The sequence below is a fragment of the Rousettus aegyptiacus genome, unplaced genomic scaffold (genome assembly GCF_014176215.1).
Source record: "Rousettus aegyptiacus isolate mRouAeg1 unplaced genomic scaffold, mRouAeg1.p scaffold_m13_p_8, whole genome shotgun sequence".
In the NCBI taxonomy this organism is placed as follows: Eukaryota; Metazoa; Chordata; class Mammalia; order Chiroptera; family Pteropodidae; genus Rousettus; species Rousettus aegyptiacus.
Window position 1 is genome coordinate 27,877,124 of NW_023416311.1, and position 18,052 is coordinate 27,895,175.

Below are 18,052 nucleotides of genomic sequence, written 5' to 3' on the forward strand. Positions count from 1 at the left end.
GGGTTGCCTCTTGGCTTGGACGAGGATATCTCTCAGTATGCACAGAGTAGCTCTCACCTCTCTGAGCATAGGCCAAAGCGCACCCACAGGTGAACCCACGAAGGGACCTTCCAGCACGCGCAGAGCTATCAGCCTCCTGCTCCTACTGCGGGTTCTCTCGTCTGCATGAGATCCTCCTGTCCGGTAGGGGGCAATGAACCGGTCCTCGCGGGTTTGGCACCTCTGGCTAACCCGGAAGCAGTTCGGAAGCTGTAGTAGCTGCAGCTGCGACTTTGCAGGCGGCTGAGGCGCCAAGATGAATGCTCCTCCCGCTTTCGAGTCGTTTTTGCTGTTCGAAGGCGAGAAGAAGTAAGTGGAGCTAGCCGAAGTGGCGGAGGGTCGGGCCGAGTGTCGCGGGTCGTCAGCCCCTGCAGCTTTTGGGGCTCTGCCCTCCTCTACCGGGAAGACCGAATTAGTTTTTGCTTGAGCATCCGCTCGCAAAACCCTTCGCGCCTGTGTCTGCCAAACTTAATCTAGTCTGGCCAAGCGGTGGTGACTGTCCCCTTTGCAGATGAGGAAACTGAGGCTCAGAGAGGTTAAGTAATTCCCCAGGCATAAAGCAAGTCGTGGGTCTGTACTGGAATCCAGAATGTCTGGCTCCAAAGTCCTTTTCTTCTGGGATCTAGCAGCCTCCTCGCTCATCTCCTGGCCTGCCACCTGTGTCCCTCTTGCTGAAGCCAGAGCGATGACTATTAGACTCATATTTGCCTGGGTAAAACCTTCAGTGACTCCTCATTGCATGCAGGGTGAAGCAAAATGTAGTCTAGTGGTCAGACAGCCTGTTGGGCTTGGCTCCTACACCCCCCACTTAAAGGCTGTATATTTGGGCAGGTAAATCTGCCTGAGGCCCATTTTTCTCATCTGGAAAATGGGCATCTTACTAAAGGGGAGATTAAATAAGTTATGTAAAATGATTAGTCCAGGGCTCAGCACCTAGAAGACCCTCTTAAACATTGGCATTTCTTTGTCATAACAGCTTTATATGCAAGGCTCTATAGTCTAGCCCTTGTCAGCCACTTCAGCCTCCCTTGAGAGCAGTGGTTTTCATCTGGGGACCATTTTGCCTTCTGGGGACTTGCAAGGTCTGCAAACTTTTCATTGTTATAAAGGGGGTGCTACTGGCATCTAGTGGATAGAAGCAAGGAATGCTGCTAGTATCCTACAATGTAGATAGTTCCCTTCCAAAAATTATTCAGCCTAGAATGTCAATGGTGGCAAGGTTGAGAAACTGCTTTAGGAAAAAGGAGCCATCCAGAGTAAGTCAGTCTCCCATAGAATCAGGGCGTATTTGGGGTCTGGGACTAGACACACTGCTGCTGATTCAGAGAGGTCTTTATGGGATGAAGAGACTGAAAAAGGCTTCCGGGAGGGGATGGGACTTGAGCCTCCCTTGAAGGGCAACGTTTAGACTTGGGGGAGGAAGGGATCCCCTATCCCCCATCTCTTGTCTCTGCCTCTTCCTAGGATCACTATTAACAAGGACACAAAGGTACCCAATGCTTGTTTGTTCACCATCAACAAAGAAGATCATACGCTAGGAAACATTATTAAATCGTAAGTTCCAAGTCAAAGGCTCCCAGGGGCTATGTTTAATGGGGCTCTTTGAGGTAAAGCACAAGTTCCAGATTTTAAGTTTCTCTGAGCTACAAGAAGTCCTGGTTGCTTGCTTGAGCAGTTTACACATTCCAGTGCCTTTTCTTCAAAATGACACTGACCCGTATCTGTTCACATAGCCACATTTCTGTACTGGCTTATTTATCACATTAAGTGAATGTGCAGGAAGCCACAGAAAAGTAGGCCTACTTGTTTTTATGCTAAGGAGCATGAAGAGTTAGCTCCCACCCACTCCACCCCTATTTGTAACAACGACCTCATTGACTCCTGGCATTCTAAGATGTATGTGCCAGAGATTGTAACAGTAGAATAAAGAGAAGGTGAGAGAGGGCCTCAGTGGTTATCTGGTATCCCTTGTGGGTAGTCGATATTGGTTGGAGGGTGTTTGTTTATACTGTTGAAGTCCTGGTTAGTAGTGTGACTGATGCTCTGGCCCAGGGACTTATTTCACTGCTGAGAAGTGCTCTGAGTGAAGCCTTTCCCAAGTTTGTGTTTCAGACTGTGAGCAGAAGCCTGTCTGGTCTCTTGGTGAAAGAAGGGGATGGGATTGCCCACCTTTTGTCTGGATGATTCCCTCCCTGTGCCAAGCCTGTAGTACATTCAGGCTTTTTGGGGCCCTGCTGCCCCACTGCTGTGTGAGCCCATTGTCCCCACCTATGCAAGGGATCTCCCTCTTGGTGCTCACACTTGACAGAGCTGCTCTGGAGAAAACCCTTGTGTGCCCAGTGAACAATGCAGGCTTCGTTTCACCACAGCCTCATAGAACAGGACCAAATGGGTGTGGACAGCAGCCCTCAGCCCATGCCCAAAGGACTTCCATTTCTTTTTGGTAACTGCCGAGAGCCTAGGGCCTTCTGCCCCTGCAGCATTTGCTGTGCCAGTTGCTCTTTTGGGGCTGGGAATGGGGCTTTTGTGTTCTGGTTTACCAAACATTGGCTGAATTTTCACTACCTAGGGAGGTCTCTTTGGGGGTCACTTCAGGGTCCCTCACATCCCCTGACGGAAGAGGTTACTGGAAACCGTGTTTACCACCTCATGGATGCAGGGGTGTGTATGGGAGGAGTCCCCATATGGTATATCTTCTCCAAACTGTTTTACTTGATTTTTCTGGAGGGGGGAACAAATAAAAATCAAGAGCAGGGAACCATCTGGCATCAGCCCCTAGCTGCATGTGCTTACAGGCCTCAACACAATGGGAAGATCCCTTGGCTAAAAGGCTTGGTAAGCATCAAGGCATGAGTTTTAGCCTCCCTCACACTGCTTATTCCTGTATCTCAGACAGCTGTTGAAGGATCCACAGGTGCTGTTTGCTGGCTACAAAGTTCCTCACCCTCTGGAGCACAAGATCATCATCCGTGTGCAGACCACACCAGACTACAGTCCCCAGGAGGCCTTCACCAATGCCATCACAGACCTCATCAGTGAGCTCTCCCTGCTGGAAGAGCGATTCCGGGTGAGGAGCTGGACATACAGGGGAAGAGGGATGGTCTGGACACCAGCTTGTTTGCTCAGAGCTGCGGTGTTCTCATGCCCATACCTAAGACAACCCCTGGTTGTTTCCTCTGATTTACTTGGGGTACAGGGGCAGAGGTGATGACAGGCAGGAACGTCTTCCTTCCAGGAAGCATGGGTAAGGGGTTATGGAATTGAGGCCTGGGGCCTGATGTCTGCATCCATGGGTGGGAACCTTACCTACTGCTCCAGTATCTCTCTGTGCACTCTTGTGGTCCCCATGGAAGCAGGGGGCCTACTGCCCCCTTGGTGCTGCTCCTCCAAGTTTCTTCTCTGATGCTGGCTGCTTTGTGGTTTGGAAGGCCTGGCTGCTTCTAGGGCATTTGTCTAGGGCAGCTCATCCTGAGGTGGGGTCACACCTGTCCAGATAGGGGGCCTCAAAGTCTCGATAATTTAGAGTGGGAAAGATTTACAGCCTTTCAGATTTCAACATTTGTCATATACTCACCAGAAAGCACCTCTGCTCCACCTGACTCCTGCTCCAGGCAGCAGGATGTGTGCCGCAGAGAAATGATGAAGTGGGTGGGGCTGGCTCAGAGGGTCCCTTAGGTTGCTGGCTGCCCAGTTCCTTAGAGAGCCGTTCAGGGCCTGGTTCGCTGTTTCTGTTTAGTTCATGGCTATGCTTTAGAGCATGGCAGCAATTTCCTGGCAAACCTTGGTCAGGGATATTGGGGCTGAGTTTCCAACAGTCTCACCTGTCCATTCCAGCTAAGTGTGCTTCCATTCTTCCTCTCTCTCAGGTGGCCATCAAGGACAAACAAGAAGGAATTGAATAGTGGGCTGGAAGGAGTCTTGTTTAGCCAGCTCCTACCCTGCACTGGACCCTTCTCCAAGTACCAGATGGAGGAGAGCAGCTTCTCCCAGCTAAAGGCCTCCTTGGAAATATCCCAGGGAGCTCCTCTCCCCTGACATCTGGTCCTGTATATATAGATTCTTTCATCTTCCTAATAAAGTATGGAAGGAAAAGACCTGGATATGAGCTGAAGCAGAGATAACTTCACAGCAAATGGATTGTCAGGCTCAGTGGAGGTAGATGATCTGTCTTGGGGCCACATTTCAGAGTGGAATGTCCCAGAGACCCAGATTTCTGTCTGAGAGGATGGCAGGAACAAACTCTTCTGGGGAGGCAGGCTTGAGCAGAGAAAAACTGAAAACCCATGAGTCTTCCATGAGTCTCTGCTTTGGAAGTCTCAGCTGCCAGGTCAGCTTGTCTTATTCACAGTTGAAACACCAGATGGGGCCCACAAACAGCTCTCCCAGGCTTCTCATAAATAGTAGAGACTTTAATAAAAATATTTACTGATAGAAAGATCCCCATCATTAGCCCCAAAGTTGAATAAGTTAAGTCGAGTCCCTGGTACTTTGCAATAGAGGCAGAAGCTCCTGCTGGAGGCTAGTGTCTCTTCCAGATTGCTACAATGTTGGAATCTGTCAGAGCAGTGAGGTAGGTAAAGGTGGGGTTGGTTACCACCGTGTTCACCATAGTCTTGGTCACTGTCTGGCTGAGGGCTCGAGGCTGGGGCCATTTAAGGATCTGGTGGGAAGAGAGAGGAGGGCTGGGCTCCTTCCTGGGTTCCTCACACTGCACCAGTCCCCAGCAGCGGAGAGAGGAATGAGCTGTGCCTACCTGCGTGGGGGCCTGCGGGGCTGCTGGCAGTGGAGGCTGCTGCATCAAGATGTGCCTGACATCGTAGATCCACACGTTGCCCTCCTCGTCCCCACAGAGCACAATCCCCTTATCTGCCAGGACACAGACTGGAATCAGGTGGGGCAGAGCTTTAGGAGGTGGAGAGTAGGATAGGGTGTGAGGTGGGCTCACCAGGACAGGTGCTGAGTGAGAAGTAGGCCAACTCGGTGGGTGACCACTGGAGCCGAGCCAGGACCACCACTGCCACCGTGGACTGGCTGCCTCGGCCTACCCATGTCTGGCTCCAGCTCCACAGGCAGATGGTACCGAGGCTATTCCCCTTGGAGGCTATGGGGAAAAAGAGAGAACTGTGCCTGCGGGGAACCCTGTTAAGGCATTTCTTGTTCCACAATGGGGACCCCTCAGAAGCTCTCAGACCTAAACCACAGCCCAGGGAGAAGCAACCCATGAAAGCCTTACCAGGGCCCATCTGGGTCCCAGGAGGCCAGAGTGTCCAGAGCTGGGCTCACTCACCCACGACATCCTCATTCACAAACGCCAGCCCATCCACTCTCCGGCCGGATACCTCAGAGCCTTCGGAGAAGACAAACTCCACCTCACACACCCTGTGGAGCCACAGAAGATGCTGGTTGGCCATTCCTTGCATATACAAAGAGCTTCTCATTCATTTAATGGGGACCATTCACTGGGGACCTATTGTGGGCCCTGCCCTATGTAGAGATCAGAAGCTGCAACCAAAAACATCTGTTCTGGGCCCTGGAGGGGTTTGAGCTAGGCCCTAGAAGAGGAAGCCAGCACCTGTGTACTAATTCACAGGTGGTGGGAACTCAGAAGCATGAGGGGTTGGTTATTCCAGAATGGGGGATGGTGTACCCAGGAAGCAGAGCCTCTAGGACTACAAGGAGCAGGAAGTGACCAGCCATCTAAGCGGGGCAAATGTTCTGGCTGAATACTGGGGGCCTGAGAAGGGAGAGACTAGAGAGGGTTCTACTGTGACCCTGAAGACAATGGGGAGTGACTGCTGAATGTTTACAAGTTGAGGGTGTGTGTAGGGTCACACGGAGCTTGGAAAGGCTGCCCATCAGCTGCCCAGAGTCCTGGAGAGGCTGCTTAGAGCAAGAAAGCCAGTCAAGTACCAACTGCAAGGAGAAGCAAACGCATCTGAGATGTCAGGAAGATGCCACACAACTTGGGGAGATGTGAGTGGGAGGGCCGGGGAGGAGGCAGGCCCAGGGCTTGACTCCCAGATGTGGCACAGGGCCACCAACACCACTTGGCTGGACAACTACCACAGTCTGCTGAGGCTTCTGCTACTTCCCTCCACATAACAGCTGCTTCACTCCTGCCACCCACCTTAAAAATCTTCCCAGGCTACTCATTGCACTTAAGAGTAAAATTCAAAATCTTAACTGTGGGCAACAAAGACAGCCTACCTTGGCCCAAGCAACCTCATCCTGTACCATTTCCCTGTTTTCCAAGCCATGATCAGACCTCCCTAGACAGCTCTCCCCATCTCCGGCCCTTTGAACATGCTGTTCCTGTGTGTGTAGCCCTTCCCTGCCTCTGCCTGCCTAAATCCCTTATAGGAGAGCACGAGCCTATCCATCTGTCACTGGTCACCTCCCCGGAGTCCTCTTGACCTTCCTGTTCCCCTCTCAAAGTACCTTATTCTCTTTCCTTTGTAGCTGACATCACGCTTCGTGGGGTTTTAAACAGGTCACCTTTGTTTAATGCCTATCTCTCTCACTAGGCTTGTGGGCCCCAAGAGGGCAGGAACTCCATGCTGAGCACTGTCTCAGGCCTTCCAGGTAGCATGGATGAGCCACAAGCCTCAACCTGGCCTTCCAGGGTCTCATCCCTGCCCAGACATCATCCTCCTTGCCCTCTATTAGCACTGGTATGCAAGTCACTGTCCCAACTTTACAGATGAAGAAATTATGCTATGATAGGAAGTGCTGGTGAGTGGCAAGAGCTGGGTGGTAGTGAAGCCCCAGGTTGAAGGTGAGGTGATCAGAGCCCATAGGGGGGAAATGACCCAGTCCAAGTTCCACATACAAATACCAGCAAAAGAACAGGTCAAATGGGCCTTTTCTTGAGAGACTAACAGAAGGTGGGCACAGGCCAGCTCTGTGAGGAAGCCCCTGAAAATACCCTTTGTGGCTGTTGAGAGCAGTGTGTGTGGTCTGGGCACCACCCCCTGTGGGTGTGCCTGAGGCCAGACATCTAGACTGACAGCTGCCTAGCTTCAAGGCTTGGCTTTCAAGGCATACCCATCTGGCCTTACCTCCTTTTCTGAGGCTGGTCCAGCCGCACATCCCAGCAGCAGCAGCCACCCTCACAGCCAGCCAGCAGATAGGCATCTGGGCAAGAGGCAACTGGGCAGACACGCAGCGGGGTAGAGGTGGTATCGAGTGTGAGGAGCTGGCTGCCATATGAGAGGGAGAACATGAGGCTATGGGCCCAGGTGTCTGCCCACCCTGGTAGTCAGCCCTACCTACCCCAGCCCGGCCCCAAAGCATCACCTGGCCTGGAATTCATAATCATGGTTAGGCACTCCAATGTCCCAGAGGATGATCCGCTTGTCATAGGAGGCCGCTGAGGAAGGAACGGGAAGGGGAGAAGTGGCTCTGAGGAGGCCCTGCTCCCTCCTGCAATCTGCAACCCAGGCTGAGACCATGGTCTCAAGGCCAGGCCCTCTAAAGCAGGGAGGAAGGGCTATTGGTGGGAGACTTCAGGGTTTATAATCTTCAGGGCTTACAGTCTTACTCTAACCTTATAATCTTACTCTACCTAATGTGCCACACCAGGTAGTCATCTTTTGCAGGCCTCTGCTCCATATCGCCCCTGTTATGCTCACTACACCTGGAGGGCCATGGGTATCCACCCAGGTCACAGAGTGGCCCAAGTTGTCAAAAGCCCCAAGGCCACAGAGCAGGTTAGGGGAAAAGCCATGATCTGAAGCTTGGTCAGTTGTCTACAAAGCCACATTGCTTCTACCATGGCCAGAGCTAACATCGGCTGCTTAGAGTGAGGTGGCCAGCTATAAGACCCCCACTACCATCCCAGGGAGGGAGCACTGAGGCACTGGGCTGCAGGAAAGGGGAGAGCCCTGGGAGTGTGGGGAGAGAGTCTTACTGAAAAGGTGGGTCTCGTGGGTGGGACTAAAGCAGAGGGTGGCAATGGCCCTCTTGTGGGCACGGATGACCCCACAGCAGAAGCCAGCACGCACGTGTAGTAGCCGGACCTGGCCTCGCAGGCCTGCAGCTGCCAGCACACTCCAGCGCTTCTTGTGGCCTGCCTGTGTGACCACTGTCAGGGATGTCCAGGCCACTGAGAAGAATTCCTGGGGGGAGGGGGGGAGCAGTCACCGAGGGGCAGAACTATATTTGTGCATATGCATGCATGATCAAGCCTGGGAAACTGAGGCCCAGCATCAAAGAAAAAGGTTACCTGGTGAGTAGGTGGCACTCCTGCCCCCATTAGCCAAGGCTCTGCCCACTGCCCTGCATGAGCAGGGCCCTGGCACTCACCTCGCCAGGTGTCTTGTACTTGTGCAGTACGATGCCAGTCTGGCAGTCTATCACACACACGGCCTCCCCACCACATGTGGCCACAGTCTGAGACGTGGCCCCTGCATGCCCTGTTTTGAGAGATTGGCCTAGTAAAAACATTTTCTGTAAAGTTTCCCACTGCAGTTCTCCTCCTCCCGGCCTTGATGACATTTTAAAGCTCTCTGTCCCTCCCAAATTCTGCATCCATCCACACAGCCCCCAACCAGTGGCATCCCCGACCCCACCAGAAAGTTTGTTCTGCTGGTTCCTTGTGACTTCTGCCCTAGTCCTGCTGGCCCACCAAGGATATACCCTCCTCCCAGGCTGGCTCGAAGGCGCAGGCCCAGAGCTGGGTCTCCAAGTCCTGAGGGCTGTTGTTCTTGCTGTGGCACTGCAGGAAGTGCAGAGGCTCCAGCTTCAGGGCAGGCTGTGGGGGAAAAAAGGGGTCACAGCTGCCCTAACCCTTACTCCCAGCCGCACGCTCCCTGCCACCTTGCTGGCTTACCTGGCCGCCATCAGAGGCCACAGGACTGCCCTCCACATGGGCCAACGGGGAGGTGCATACCCGCTTCTTGGGAGAGAGGTTGAGTGGGACGTCATCTGGCCGTTTCAAGGCCACTGGGCTGGCCTGTGAGGGGGAGTGGGGAGAACAGGCTGAGGGCCTGGTGACCACGGGCCCATCTACCTAAGGCCTCTTTCTTTCCCATCACAGGCTGGACTAAACCCTCCCATGGGTATAGGAGGCAAGGACTAACCCTGGGTCAGAGGGAACTAGCTTGGGCATCAGAGGCTGTCTCCTCAGCTCATTTCCAGGAACTGCTGCTGCCCTGCAACCTCCCTAAGCAGGCCCTTGGAGTCTAGGAAGCTGCACAGAACCACACTCACCCTGGACTCCTGGGTAACTGTGGCTTTTGGGAGCCTCTCCAGGATGTTTGCTTCATGCACCTGGGTCCCACCAGAGGCCACCAGCTCCTCAGAGATCATCTGCACCTGGGTGGGGCCAGGTCATCAGGAAGCTGGGCACAGTCTTGGGGATCCCCAGCCCCTTCTCAGACACCCAATCAGAGGGAACTTGTGCTTTCCAAGTTGGGAAAGGGCCTTTCTAGCCAACAGGACTGCCTTTCCACCTCCCTTCCCTGTCCCCCCCTCCGCCCACAGCCCTTCATGGCCAGAGATCTCCAGGGCAGCTTGGGCCATGGGAGTCGGCAAGGACCTGGAAGAACAGACTCCCAGCACAATGGGTGAGGACATACCCGCCACTGGGTGAACTCGCTGAGGGACTCGGGGCCGTAGCGGACATCCCTGACAGCAGACCTCACAAAGTCTGACTGAGCCTTCTCAGCCTTCTCCTCAGGGCTCAGCGAGGCCATGAACTTCTCCCAGTGAGCTGTCACCTGGCACGAGAGGGACCAAATCCAAGCCCAGCCCACACCAGCTCTTCTGGACCCTCTATGCTCCTCCCAATCTCATGGCCATAGGTGTCTCAACCTCCCTGAACCACAGCCTTCCTAGCTGTAGGTTGCAAAAATCTAAGCAACACAGACGAGCAACAATCCCAGAGGGATGAAGCTGGTCCAGAGTAAAGTTACTACGAAAGTGTCTCGGCCTGCCCTTCTGGGCCCTGCCTGCACACGTGGAGGGCAGGTGCCCCAAAGGACAAGAGGCCAAACACCACAACCAGGCTCAGAGCAACATGTCAGGCTAGAGGCCAAGGACCACTCGGTGTCAGGACAGAGACCCCCTGTAACCTCCCCTCAGTGTCCTTAAAATGTCCAAGTCTGTCATTTTCTCTTCAAGGTCCCTGACTGCTCCCAAGCCCCAGAGACACCTTCCAGCCCCCTTACCCTGCTGGTCAGCTCTCGGTTCAGGTTCTCAACCTGAGAGGAAGTGGAGGAAGCATCCTTGCCATTGACCTTACGCAGCTTGGGCAGGAGAAAGGAGACTTTCAAGTTGTCATTGACCTGGGGGACAAGGGAAGAACAAAGGCTGCTGACCTTGAGCGTAACAGAATGCTAGCCCTGGGCATGGGGCCACTGGGTGCCCCCACTTACTGTCAGGAAGGGGTTGCCCTCCAGGCTGAGCTCCTCAAGCTGTGGGAACTGACAGAAAGTAGTGACATCCCCCAGCTGGTTATTGGCGCAGCGGAGAATGCGCAGGTGGGACAGGCCCAGGTTGGCAGGCAGCGACTCCAGTTGGTTGTTGGAGAGGTCCAGCTCCTGCAGCTGCTTCAGGCGGCTCAGGAGCTTGGGGTCCAAGTGCTCTGAGTGCAGCTTCAGCCCTGACAGACTGGAGTGGGGTGAGGGCAGACAAGGAGGGCTCAGGGAACCGGAAGACCTTCCTCACACTAGTATGGCAGCCCAGGGTTCCTCCAAAGGCTTTTCCACCTGGCAATTCTTCTGCATGCACAGCCTCCTCAGCACCCTCCTTTTTAAAAATCTTAACTACTTTAGAACTCGGGGTAGCTAGCCCCTTCCACGATGCTTTTTAGGATCCTCTGGGGGGGGGGGCTCCTCTGTGCTCCCCAGGCCCTCTGTAATTATCAACAGGTTGCTCAACTTTATTTCTGCACGACTGTCCCTAGCAGCCCTGGTCTGCTTCAGGGATAAGGCCACTCAGGGCCCAACGGCCCACCTCCTAAAGAGGAGACGGCGCTTGGCTCGAGTGATTAGAGATTCTGCCCCAACGACAGGGAGATAACGGGGCTGGGCAAGAATCCTCGCCTCTCTTCCCAGCTGCCGGTCGCCCCCCGGCCCGCCTCTTACTCCAGGCTCCGGATCTTCCCCAGCCGGTCGCTCTTGGGTCGCCCCCGCTGAATGAGTAGCCGAGCCGAGAGAGGGCCCATGGCGAGAAAGTGAAGCCTGCGCGGACTGTACTGGCGACACCAGAGTCCCGCTGAGCCCGAGACTCCCGCAGTCCTGTGCTGGTGCCCGCGGCCGGCAGAGCCCAGGAGGTGGCGCCGCGCTAGCCCCTCGGTGGCGACGACCGGAAGGAAGCGGCCTGGCGGACCTCGTGCCCAGCGTGTGGACTGCAACTCCCAAAGAGCCCCGCGGCCCTGCGCCTGCGCACTGGCTTCCAGGACGCAGCAATGGCGGCTGCGGTGGTGGCGGCCCCCGAGGTCCTTCGAGAGTGCGGCTGTAAGGGCGTTCGGACCTGTCTGATCTGCGAGCGGCAGCGCGGAGGTGACCCACCCTGGCAGCATCCCCCACAGGTAAGGGTTGGGAGAGGGGGCGCGCCCACAACTCCATTCTTCATATAGGGAAGCTAAAGCCCAGATAGGCCATGAATAGGGGCCCTTGCGGTGGCGACGTTGCGGGATGAGGAGATGCGGGCTTTGAGGAGTGAGTTCGGAATGGGGAAGGGGCCGAGACGTGGCTACAGCCCTACCACAGCTCACCTCTGGGACCTGGGGGGAGTCCGACAGCAAACCTCCACGTAGGCCTCCCGAGTCTGGGCCTGGGAGCTTTACTGGCCTGTGGGGAGACGAAGTGGAAAGAGTAGAGGGTGCCGAAGACCAGGGCAAAGGTGCCCAGAAGGCCTAGGACGGAAATGAACGAGGAGGAAATTAATTCCAATTAACGAAAAAAGGACTCAGCCTTTGAACTGGGTCTGGACGTCTTTTCGTTGGTTGCAAGGTCGTTACATCTAGGGAAACTCCTTAGGTAAACCCGCGGGGTAGAGGCTTGTGCTTGGAAGGTAGGTGATACTTCTTCAGGTGAGGGAATTGAGGTCGGGAATTGACTACAGAGAACCTTGTGTGTGGGGCCACTGTGTAGGCTGAGCTTGTCCTGAGTGCCATAGACAGCTCCTGAAGGGTTTTAAAAGAAGTTACGTGTGATTTTTAGAATGATCCTGGGAGCTGGTAGCAAGGCATGAAGGCTGGGAAGCCAGTGAAGAAACTGTTGCAGTGTCTCTGGTAAAGTGCAAAGATCCTGTGGAAAACAGTATGATGGTTCCTTAGAAAATAAGAAGTAGAATTACCACATGATCTAGCAGTTCTGGGGACATACACAAAAAGTTTGCAAGCTGGGTCTTGAGATATGTGCACACCCGTGTTCATAGCAGCATTATTTACAAAAGCTAAAAGGTAGAAGCAACCCAGGTGTCTATTATAAGCAAAAATTGATAATCAGTACATATATACAGCAGAATATTATTTAGCCTTAAAGAGAAAGGAAATTTTGACACATGTTACAACCTGGATGACCTTTGAGGACATTATGCTAAGTGAAATAAGCCAGTCACAAAAGGACAAATGATGTATGATTGCACTTACATGAGATACCTAGAACAGTCAAAGTCATAGAGATAGAAAGTAGAACAGTGTTTGCCAGAGACCGAGGAAAGGAAAAGGGGGAGTTTTAATTTTGCAGGGTGAAAAAGTTCTGGAGATTGATTGCACAACAGGGTGAATATATATAACACACTGAACTGTATACTTAAAAGATTATTAAGATGATAAATTTTATGTTATTTAATTTACCATAATTAAAAAGATTTTTTTAAAGTGCCAAAGGTCTGAACTGTGGGGGTGGCACCTTCCCAGCCTGATGGCTGAGGGAGAAGCAAAATGTCTAGGATGACTCCCCATTTTTAATATGTCCCATGTGAGGTGTGAGAGACAAGAGGACACGGTGGTTCAAAGATGGGGTGGAAGCATGCCTATGGAACATAAAGAGAGAGGAAGCAGAATTAATTGGTCAGGAAGAACCTCAGACTGCCAAGTGGCCCTGACAAAGTCATGGACAACCCAGCTGGAAGCTCCAGGGCAAAACTACCCGTTAGTGGAGTCCCATGTTGTGCAGAAATGGCCGGGCCTATGCTGGGTCAGTGGCTGAGAGCGGTCCAAGATGAGGATGGGGTCCTTTAAAAACTAAGGCAGATCCAGAGGCACTGCAGCAGGAAGTCGTTAGCCCGGCACTCCTTGTGGATGACTTGCAAATTCTGCTCTTTTATGAAAGGAAATTCAGGCAGCACCTCTGGCTGCTACAAAAGAGGGAAGGGTGCAGAGACATCCCCACCTGGGCTGAAGAGGGTGTCTCCCTTTTGGCCTCCTAGCATGTGCTGCTCACCCTCTGGACAGCTCTGGGGCCTCAGCTCTAGGGGTAGCATATTTCTTAAACTCCTGGTCTAAGCTGGATGCTTTTATACCTGTCCTCTCTTTTAATCCTCACAAGGCTGGGGAGGACAGAAGATACCCTGCAGCGATACAGGAACAGTGTGGACTCCCAGGCTATTCCCCAGTTGTGCAGCCTCAAGCTGGTTCTGGCTAACTTTGCTGAGCCTTGGTCACCTCATCTATGAAATGGAAAATGAAAAATGGTTATGCGGATGCTCTTCCTTTTTACAGATGAGGAAGGTGAGAGAACCTTTCTCAGGAGGCAGCCCCAGGCAGGCATTCGACCTCCTTCTAGACTCCAGCTGTCTTCCAAAGTGGCTTCAGGGGAGAACAAAGCATTGGGCAGGGGCTGCTCCCAAGAAGGCTTCTGGAGGGCAGGCTCCAAGGGCTCCAGGACCGCCATCTTTCTTTTTCAGAAAACACACCGTTTTATTTACTACTCGGACACTGGCTGGGCCGTTGGGGCTGAAGAGTCTGACTTTGAAGGCTGGGCCTTCCCTTTCCCTGGTGTGACACTGTTAGAGGACTTCGTGACCCGAGAGGAAGAAACTGAGATGGTGCAGCTGATGGACCGTGAGCCCTGGAAGCTCTCACAGTCTGGACGGAGGAAGCAGGTAGGCTGGCCCAGAACTAAGGATGGAGGTCAGCCTATCAGAGAGGACAGCCACTCTGCAAAGCCCCTTCACTCACCTCCCACTCAGCACCCGCCTTGGCAGCCATACCAGGGGCATGCCCAGCCTGCTTGGCCTGCTCACCTTCCCAACAGGATGCTGATGATCTAGGGCCCTTAAGGCAGATGGCACTTCAGCTCTTTCTGCCCTCGCTCCAGCTGGGCTAGTGCTAGTGACTGTCAGGAAAGGTTTCTTGAAGGCTACCAGATGCCTTCTGTGCCGAAGTTTCATGTATCCTCAGGCCTCCAAGTCCTAGACCTCCCCTTTGTCAGGGATCATAGCCCCCTCTCCCTGAATCCTGGTCCTCTCTGTCAGTTCACTCCATCTATTCCTCATCCCTAGCAATCCTTGCCCCTACCAGGACCCATGAGCCATCTATTTGGCCACCTTTTTATTTTTGCTCCCCCTCTCATCGTCTTTCCTTACCTGTACAATGGCCAGTTATTACAGTTACTTCCTTAGGTGCCCCCTTGCTTATTCTCCTTCATGTCATACTCTTTCTGCTTTACCACAGCCCTGGTCAGTTACAGCTCCCCTCCCTTGGACTCACGCACAGCCTGCTGGCGGATTTCCCTGGCTCTGGGCCCTTCCTGCTCCAACGGTCATACTGACCTTGTCTGCTTTACTGCCTTCTAACCTCTTTTCCCCTCCTCATTCTCCACTCATGATCTTGCCTCTCTGAGAAAACAGGCGCATCTGCACACCTGCCTGCCCTAGGTAGGTACTGTTCCCTTCTTGCCTGTTTCCAGGGTTTCTCTCCATGTCCCCTCTGGCTGTTTGCTGGATACATCCATTTTACTCAGGAGACCTTGTTCAGCACTTCCCTCTCTCCCAAAAGTGAATTTTGTCTCGATTGGATCTTTTCCACCAGCCTACTGGTAAACTCTCTCTCTTTCTCGTCTCTGCAGCAGAATTCCTTAAAAGAGTTGTTGATTCTCACCGTCTTCAATTCCTCTCCTCCTGTTCCCCCTTAACCTACTCAAAAACCACTTCCATCACTGACTTCCATGTCCTAAACCCAATGGTGGGTTCTCAGGCTCAGTCTTTGGGCCTCTTCTCTTCCTGCTCCAGACACCCATTTGCCAGTTCTGCACACTGTCTCTGTGTTTGGGACTCCCATATTTGTATCTCCAGCCCAGACCTCTATTTCTCAGACCCTAAACTGAGCTTTGGCTCTTTGCCCACACCAGCGCCCCCTGCAGTGTCCATGTGTTAGTAAATTCCATCTTCCACCTGTGCAGGCTGCAAACCTTGGATCTCTCTAGATTTCTCTGTCTCTTGTTGGTAATTACTGTCAGCTCTTTCTTCTTTCAAAACCTGTCCTGAATCTGAGAACATACCTTTCCAGCCCTCACCCCTCTTCAGTTTTTAGTAGGCAAGTGACTCTAGTGACGCCTCACCAGATCATGTCACTGTTCTATTAGATCCTGTCACTGCTGTTACAGACTCTCCAGGCCTCCCATCTCAACATAAACACGGAGTCCTTACAATGCCCTGGAAGGCCTTGTACTTGCTACCAGCCAAACCCTTGTTTCCACTGCTGTTCTCCGGTATCCCCCACAGCAGTCACACCAGCTTCCTCACTGTTCCTTAAAGGCTCCAGCTTCTCATCCTTTGGCACTCCCATCTCAGGCTTTCTGCCTGCCACTGCCTAGGGTTGGCCTGCAGGAGCCAGCTTTCCCAAGCACTCCGAGATATGCAGAACCTGGAAGGAGAAAAACAGTTCCACCTGATGGCGCTCCCTTCCACTAAGGGCAGGGGGGACCAGTGAAGGCAAAGGTTGGCAGAGAAACACCCCCCTCTTTCATTCCTCAGACCACAAATCTGAGGCATATTCTCGAAGGCACCTCCCTAAAATTTTGTTGTTGTTGTTTGGTTTATAGATAGAAGTTGCATACCATAAAATTCTCCCATTTAAAATGTACAATTCAGTGATTTGATTTTTAGTATATTTACATTGTAGTGTCTAATTCTGGAATATTTTCATTACCTCAAAGGAAACCCGTACTCATTAGCAGTCACTCTATTCCCCCATCCCCTGGCAACCATTAATCTCCTTTCTCTGTGGATTAGCCTATTCTGGACATTTCGTGTAAATGGGATTATATGATAATATGATCTTTTGTGTCTGGTGTCTTTCACTTAGCATAATGTTTCAGGGTTCATCACTTTGCAGCATGTGTCAGTGCTTCATTGCTTTTTATGACAGTTACATTCCATCGTATGGATATGCCACCATTTGTTTTATCCATTTATCTGTTGGTGACTGCTTGGGTTGTTAACACTTTTTGGCCATTGTGAATAATGTTGCCATGAATATTCATGTGTAGCTTTCTGTATAGACACGTGTTGTCATTTCTCTTGGGTATGCATTAGGAGTGGAACTGCTGGGTTATCTGGTAACTGTTCTTCCTTGTTCTGAACCCCAGTGGTGCCCATCTCGATAATGCTGCCTCTGATTGGCCTTCCTTCCCTCTCTGCTCATTCTTCCAAGATCCCGACTTCTTGGCATCATGTTGTGGATACTCTACCTGCACATGAGCCTTTTGTCTCTAGTTCTGCTTTCTGGGGCACCTGGGCTAATACAGCCCCTGAAACTTTGTATGCACCCTTTTCACTTTATTTCTTTTTCAGCATTTACTGTGATCTGATATGTGCTGTTCATTTATACCTCTGTGGTGTTGGCCTCTTATGCTGGAATGTCAGACCCATGATATCAGAAATTTTCGCTTTTCTCAGTCACTGTGATTGAATTCTTCAGACCTACTCTGTGGTACCATCTCTATAAACTCAGACACTTCTCCACTTCCTTTTTGTCCTCATCTTCAGGATTATGGCCCTAAAGTCAACTTTCGGAAACAGAAGCTCAAGACTACTGGCTTCCAAGGCCTCCCCAGCTACAGCCGGGAAGTGGTGCGGAGAATGGGCCTTTACCCCATCCTGGAGGACTTCCGGCCCGTGGAGCAGTGTAACCTGGACTACTGCCCAGAACGGGGCTCAGCCATCGACCCCCACCTAGACGACACCTGGCTGTGGGGGGAACGGCTGGTGAGCCTCAACCTTCTGTCCCCCACCGTGCTGTCCATGTCCCGGGAGGCACCTGGCAGCCTACTGCTCTGCCTGGCCCCATCTGGCTTCCCAGAGGCCTTGGTAGAAGGTGTGATGGCTCCTAGCAGGTCTGTCCTGTGCCAGGAGGTGGAGGTGGCCATTCCTTTACCCCGTCGCTCTCTACTGGTGCTCAGTGGAGCTGCGCGGCACCAGTGGAAGCATGCTATCCACCGAAGACATATTGAGGCTCGCCGTGTGTGCGCCACCTTCAGGGAGCTGTCGGCTGAATTCTGTCCTGGTGGGAAGCAGCAAGAACTGGGGCAGGAGCTCCTGCAAATCTCTCTCTCCTTTCAGGGAAGACCCATGTGAGCCGCCTCCCTGGAGACAGGAGCTGGCACTGGGCCTAGCCAGAGGCACTAGCTCCATAGTTGACCCTTTGCCAGGAGTGAAGCAGGGAGCCCAGTACAGGGTCTTGCTTCTCAACTCATTAGTTTTTCAGAGAAGACTGCTGACACACTGATGCCATGGAACTGGTTTTGATGGGGATGTGCCTCCAGTCAGTCCCCTTTGACCTGCATCGTGGCTACTTGTTTGGGTTATTTAATTTGTCACAATTTGAGGGCAGTGGCATTTGAGTGTAAAAAAATATTGGCACCACTTACAACCATTTTCTCCTTTATCTATCTCTCTCAGTGAGGTTTCTCTGTCCCCGTATTTTAGGTGGCTGTGCCTGCACACAGCATGCTTAAGCACCAGACATTCGTTGTACAGTTTCATTTGTGCTAATGCTTGGTGGTCTCAGACTAGGAGAAGGCAGGAGCCTGTGAGAACACATTAATACGGAAGCATCTTC

At 52.6% G+C, this 18,052-nt stretch overlaps 3 protein-coding genes across 5 annotated transcripts; 2 read left to right on the forward strand and 1 right to left on the reverse strand.

Moving 5' to 3' along the window:
* Positions 1 to 220: 220 nt before the first annotated feature.
* On the forward strand, positions 221 to 4,139 carry POLR2J (RNA polymerase II subunit J). Of its 2 annotated transcripts, XM_016146533.2 has the most exons (4): positions 221 to 348; positions 1,504 to 1,593; positions 2,932 to 3,106; positions 3,906 to 4,139. In XM_016146533.2, the coding sequence occupies exons 1-4, from the start codon at positions 296 to 298 to the stop codon at positions 3,939 to 3,941; spliced, it is 354 nt and encodes a 117-aa protein (XP_016002019.1). In that variant the 5' UTR covers positions 221 to 295; the 3' UTR covers positions 3,942 to 4,139. The 2 variants fall into 2 exon arrangements, with proteins under 2 accessions (XP_016002019.1, XP_036081239.1); XM_036225346.1 differs by lacking the exon at positions 1,504 to 1,593 and having other exon boundaries at positions 237 to 348.
* A 288-nt stretch (positions 4,140 to 4,427) lies between these two features.
* On the reverse strand, positions 4,428 to 11,351 carry LRWD1 (leucine rich repeats and WD repeat domain containing 1). Its single transcript, XM_016146522.2, has 15 exons — positions 11,127 to 11,351; positions 10,416 to 10,650; positions 10,209 to 10,325; positions 9,618 to 9,758; positions 9,250 to 9,354; positions 8,870 to 8,992; positions 8,677 to 8,791; positions 8,344 to 8,453; positions 7,949 to 8,156; positions 7,336 to 7,408; positions 7,098 to 7,238; positions 5,327 to 5,418; positions 4,985 to 5,140; positions 4,793 to 4,905; positions 4,428 to 4,699 (listed from the first exon to the last, which is right to left on the reverse strand). The coding sequence occupies exons 1-15, from the start codon at positions 11,204 to 11,206 to the stop codon at positions 4,559 to 4,561; spliced, it is 1,950 nt and encodes a 649-aa protein (XP_016002008.2). The 5' UTR covers positions 11,207 to 11,351; the 3' UTR covers positions 4,428 to 4,558.
* Positions 11,352 to 11,419: 68 nt separating this feature from the next.
* On the forward strand, positions 11,420 to 17,878 carry ALKBH4 (alkB homolog 4, lysine demethylase). Of its 2 annotated transcripts, XM_016146525.2 has the most exons (4): positions 11,462 to 11,572; positions 13,539 to 13,720; positions 13,897 to 14,094; positions 16,981 to 17,878. In XM_016146525.2, the coding sequence occupies exons 2-4, from the start codon at positions 13,667 to 13,669 to the stop codon at positions 17,566 to 17,568; spliced, it is 840 nt and encodes a 279-aa protein (XP_016002011.1). In that variant the 5' UTR covers positions 11,462 to 11,572; positions 13,539 to 13,666; the 3' UTR covers positions 17,569 to 17,878. The 2 variants fall into 2 exon arrangements, with proteins under 2 accessions (XP_016002010.1, XP_016002011.1); XM_016146524.2 differs by lacking the exon at positions 13,539 to 13,720 and having other exon boundaries at positions 11,420 to 11,572.
* The last annotated feature ends 174 nt before the right edge of the window (positions 17,879 to 18,052 follow it).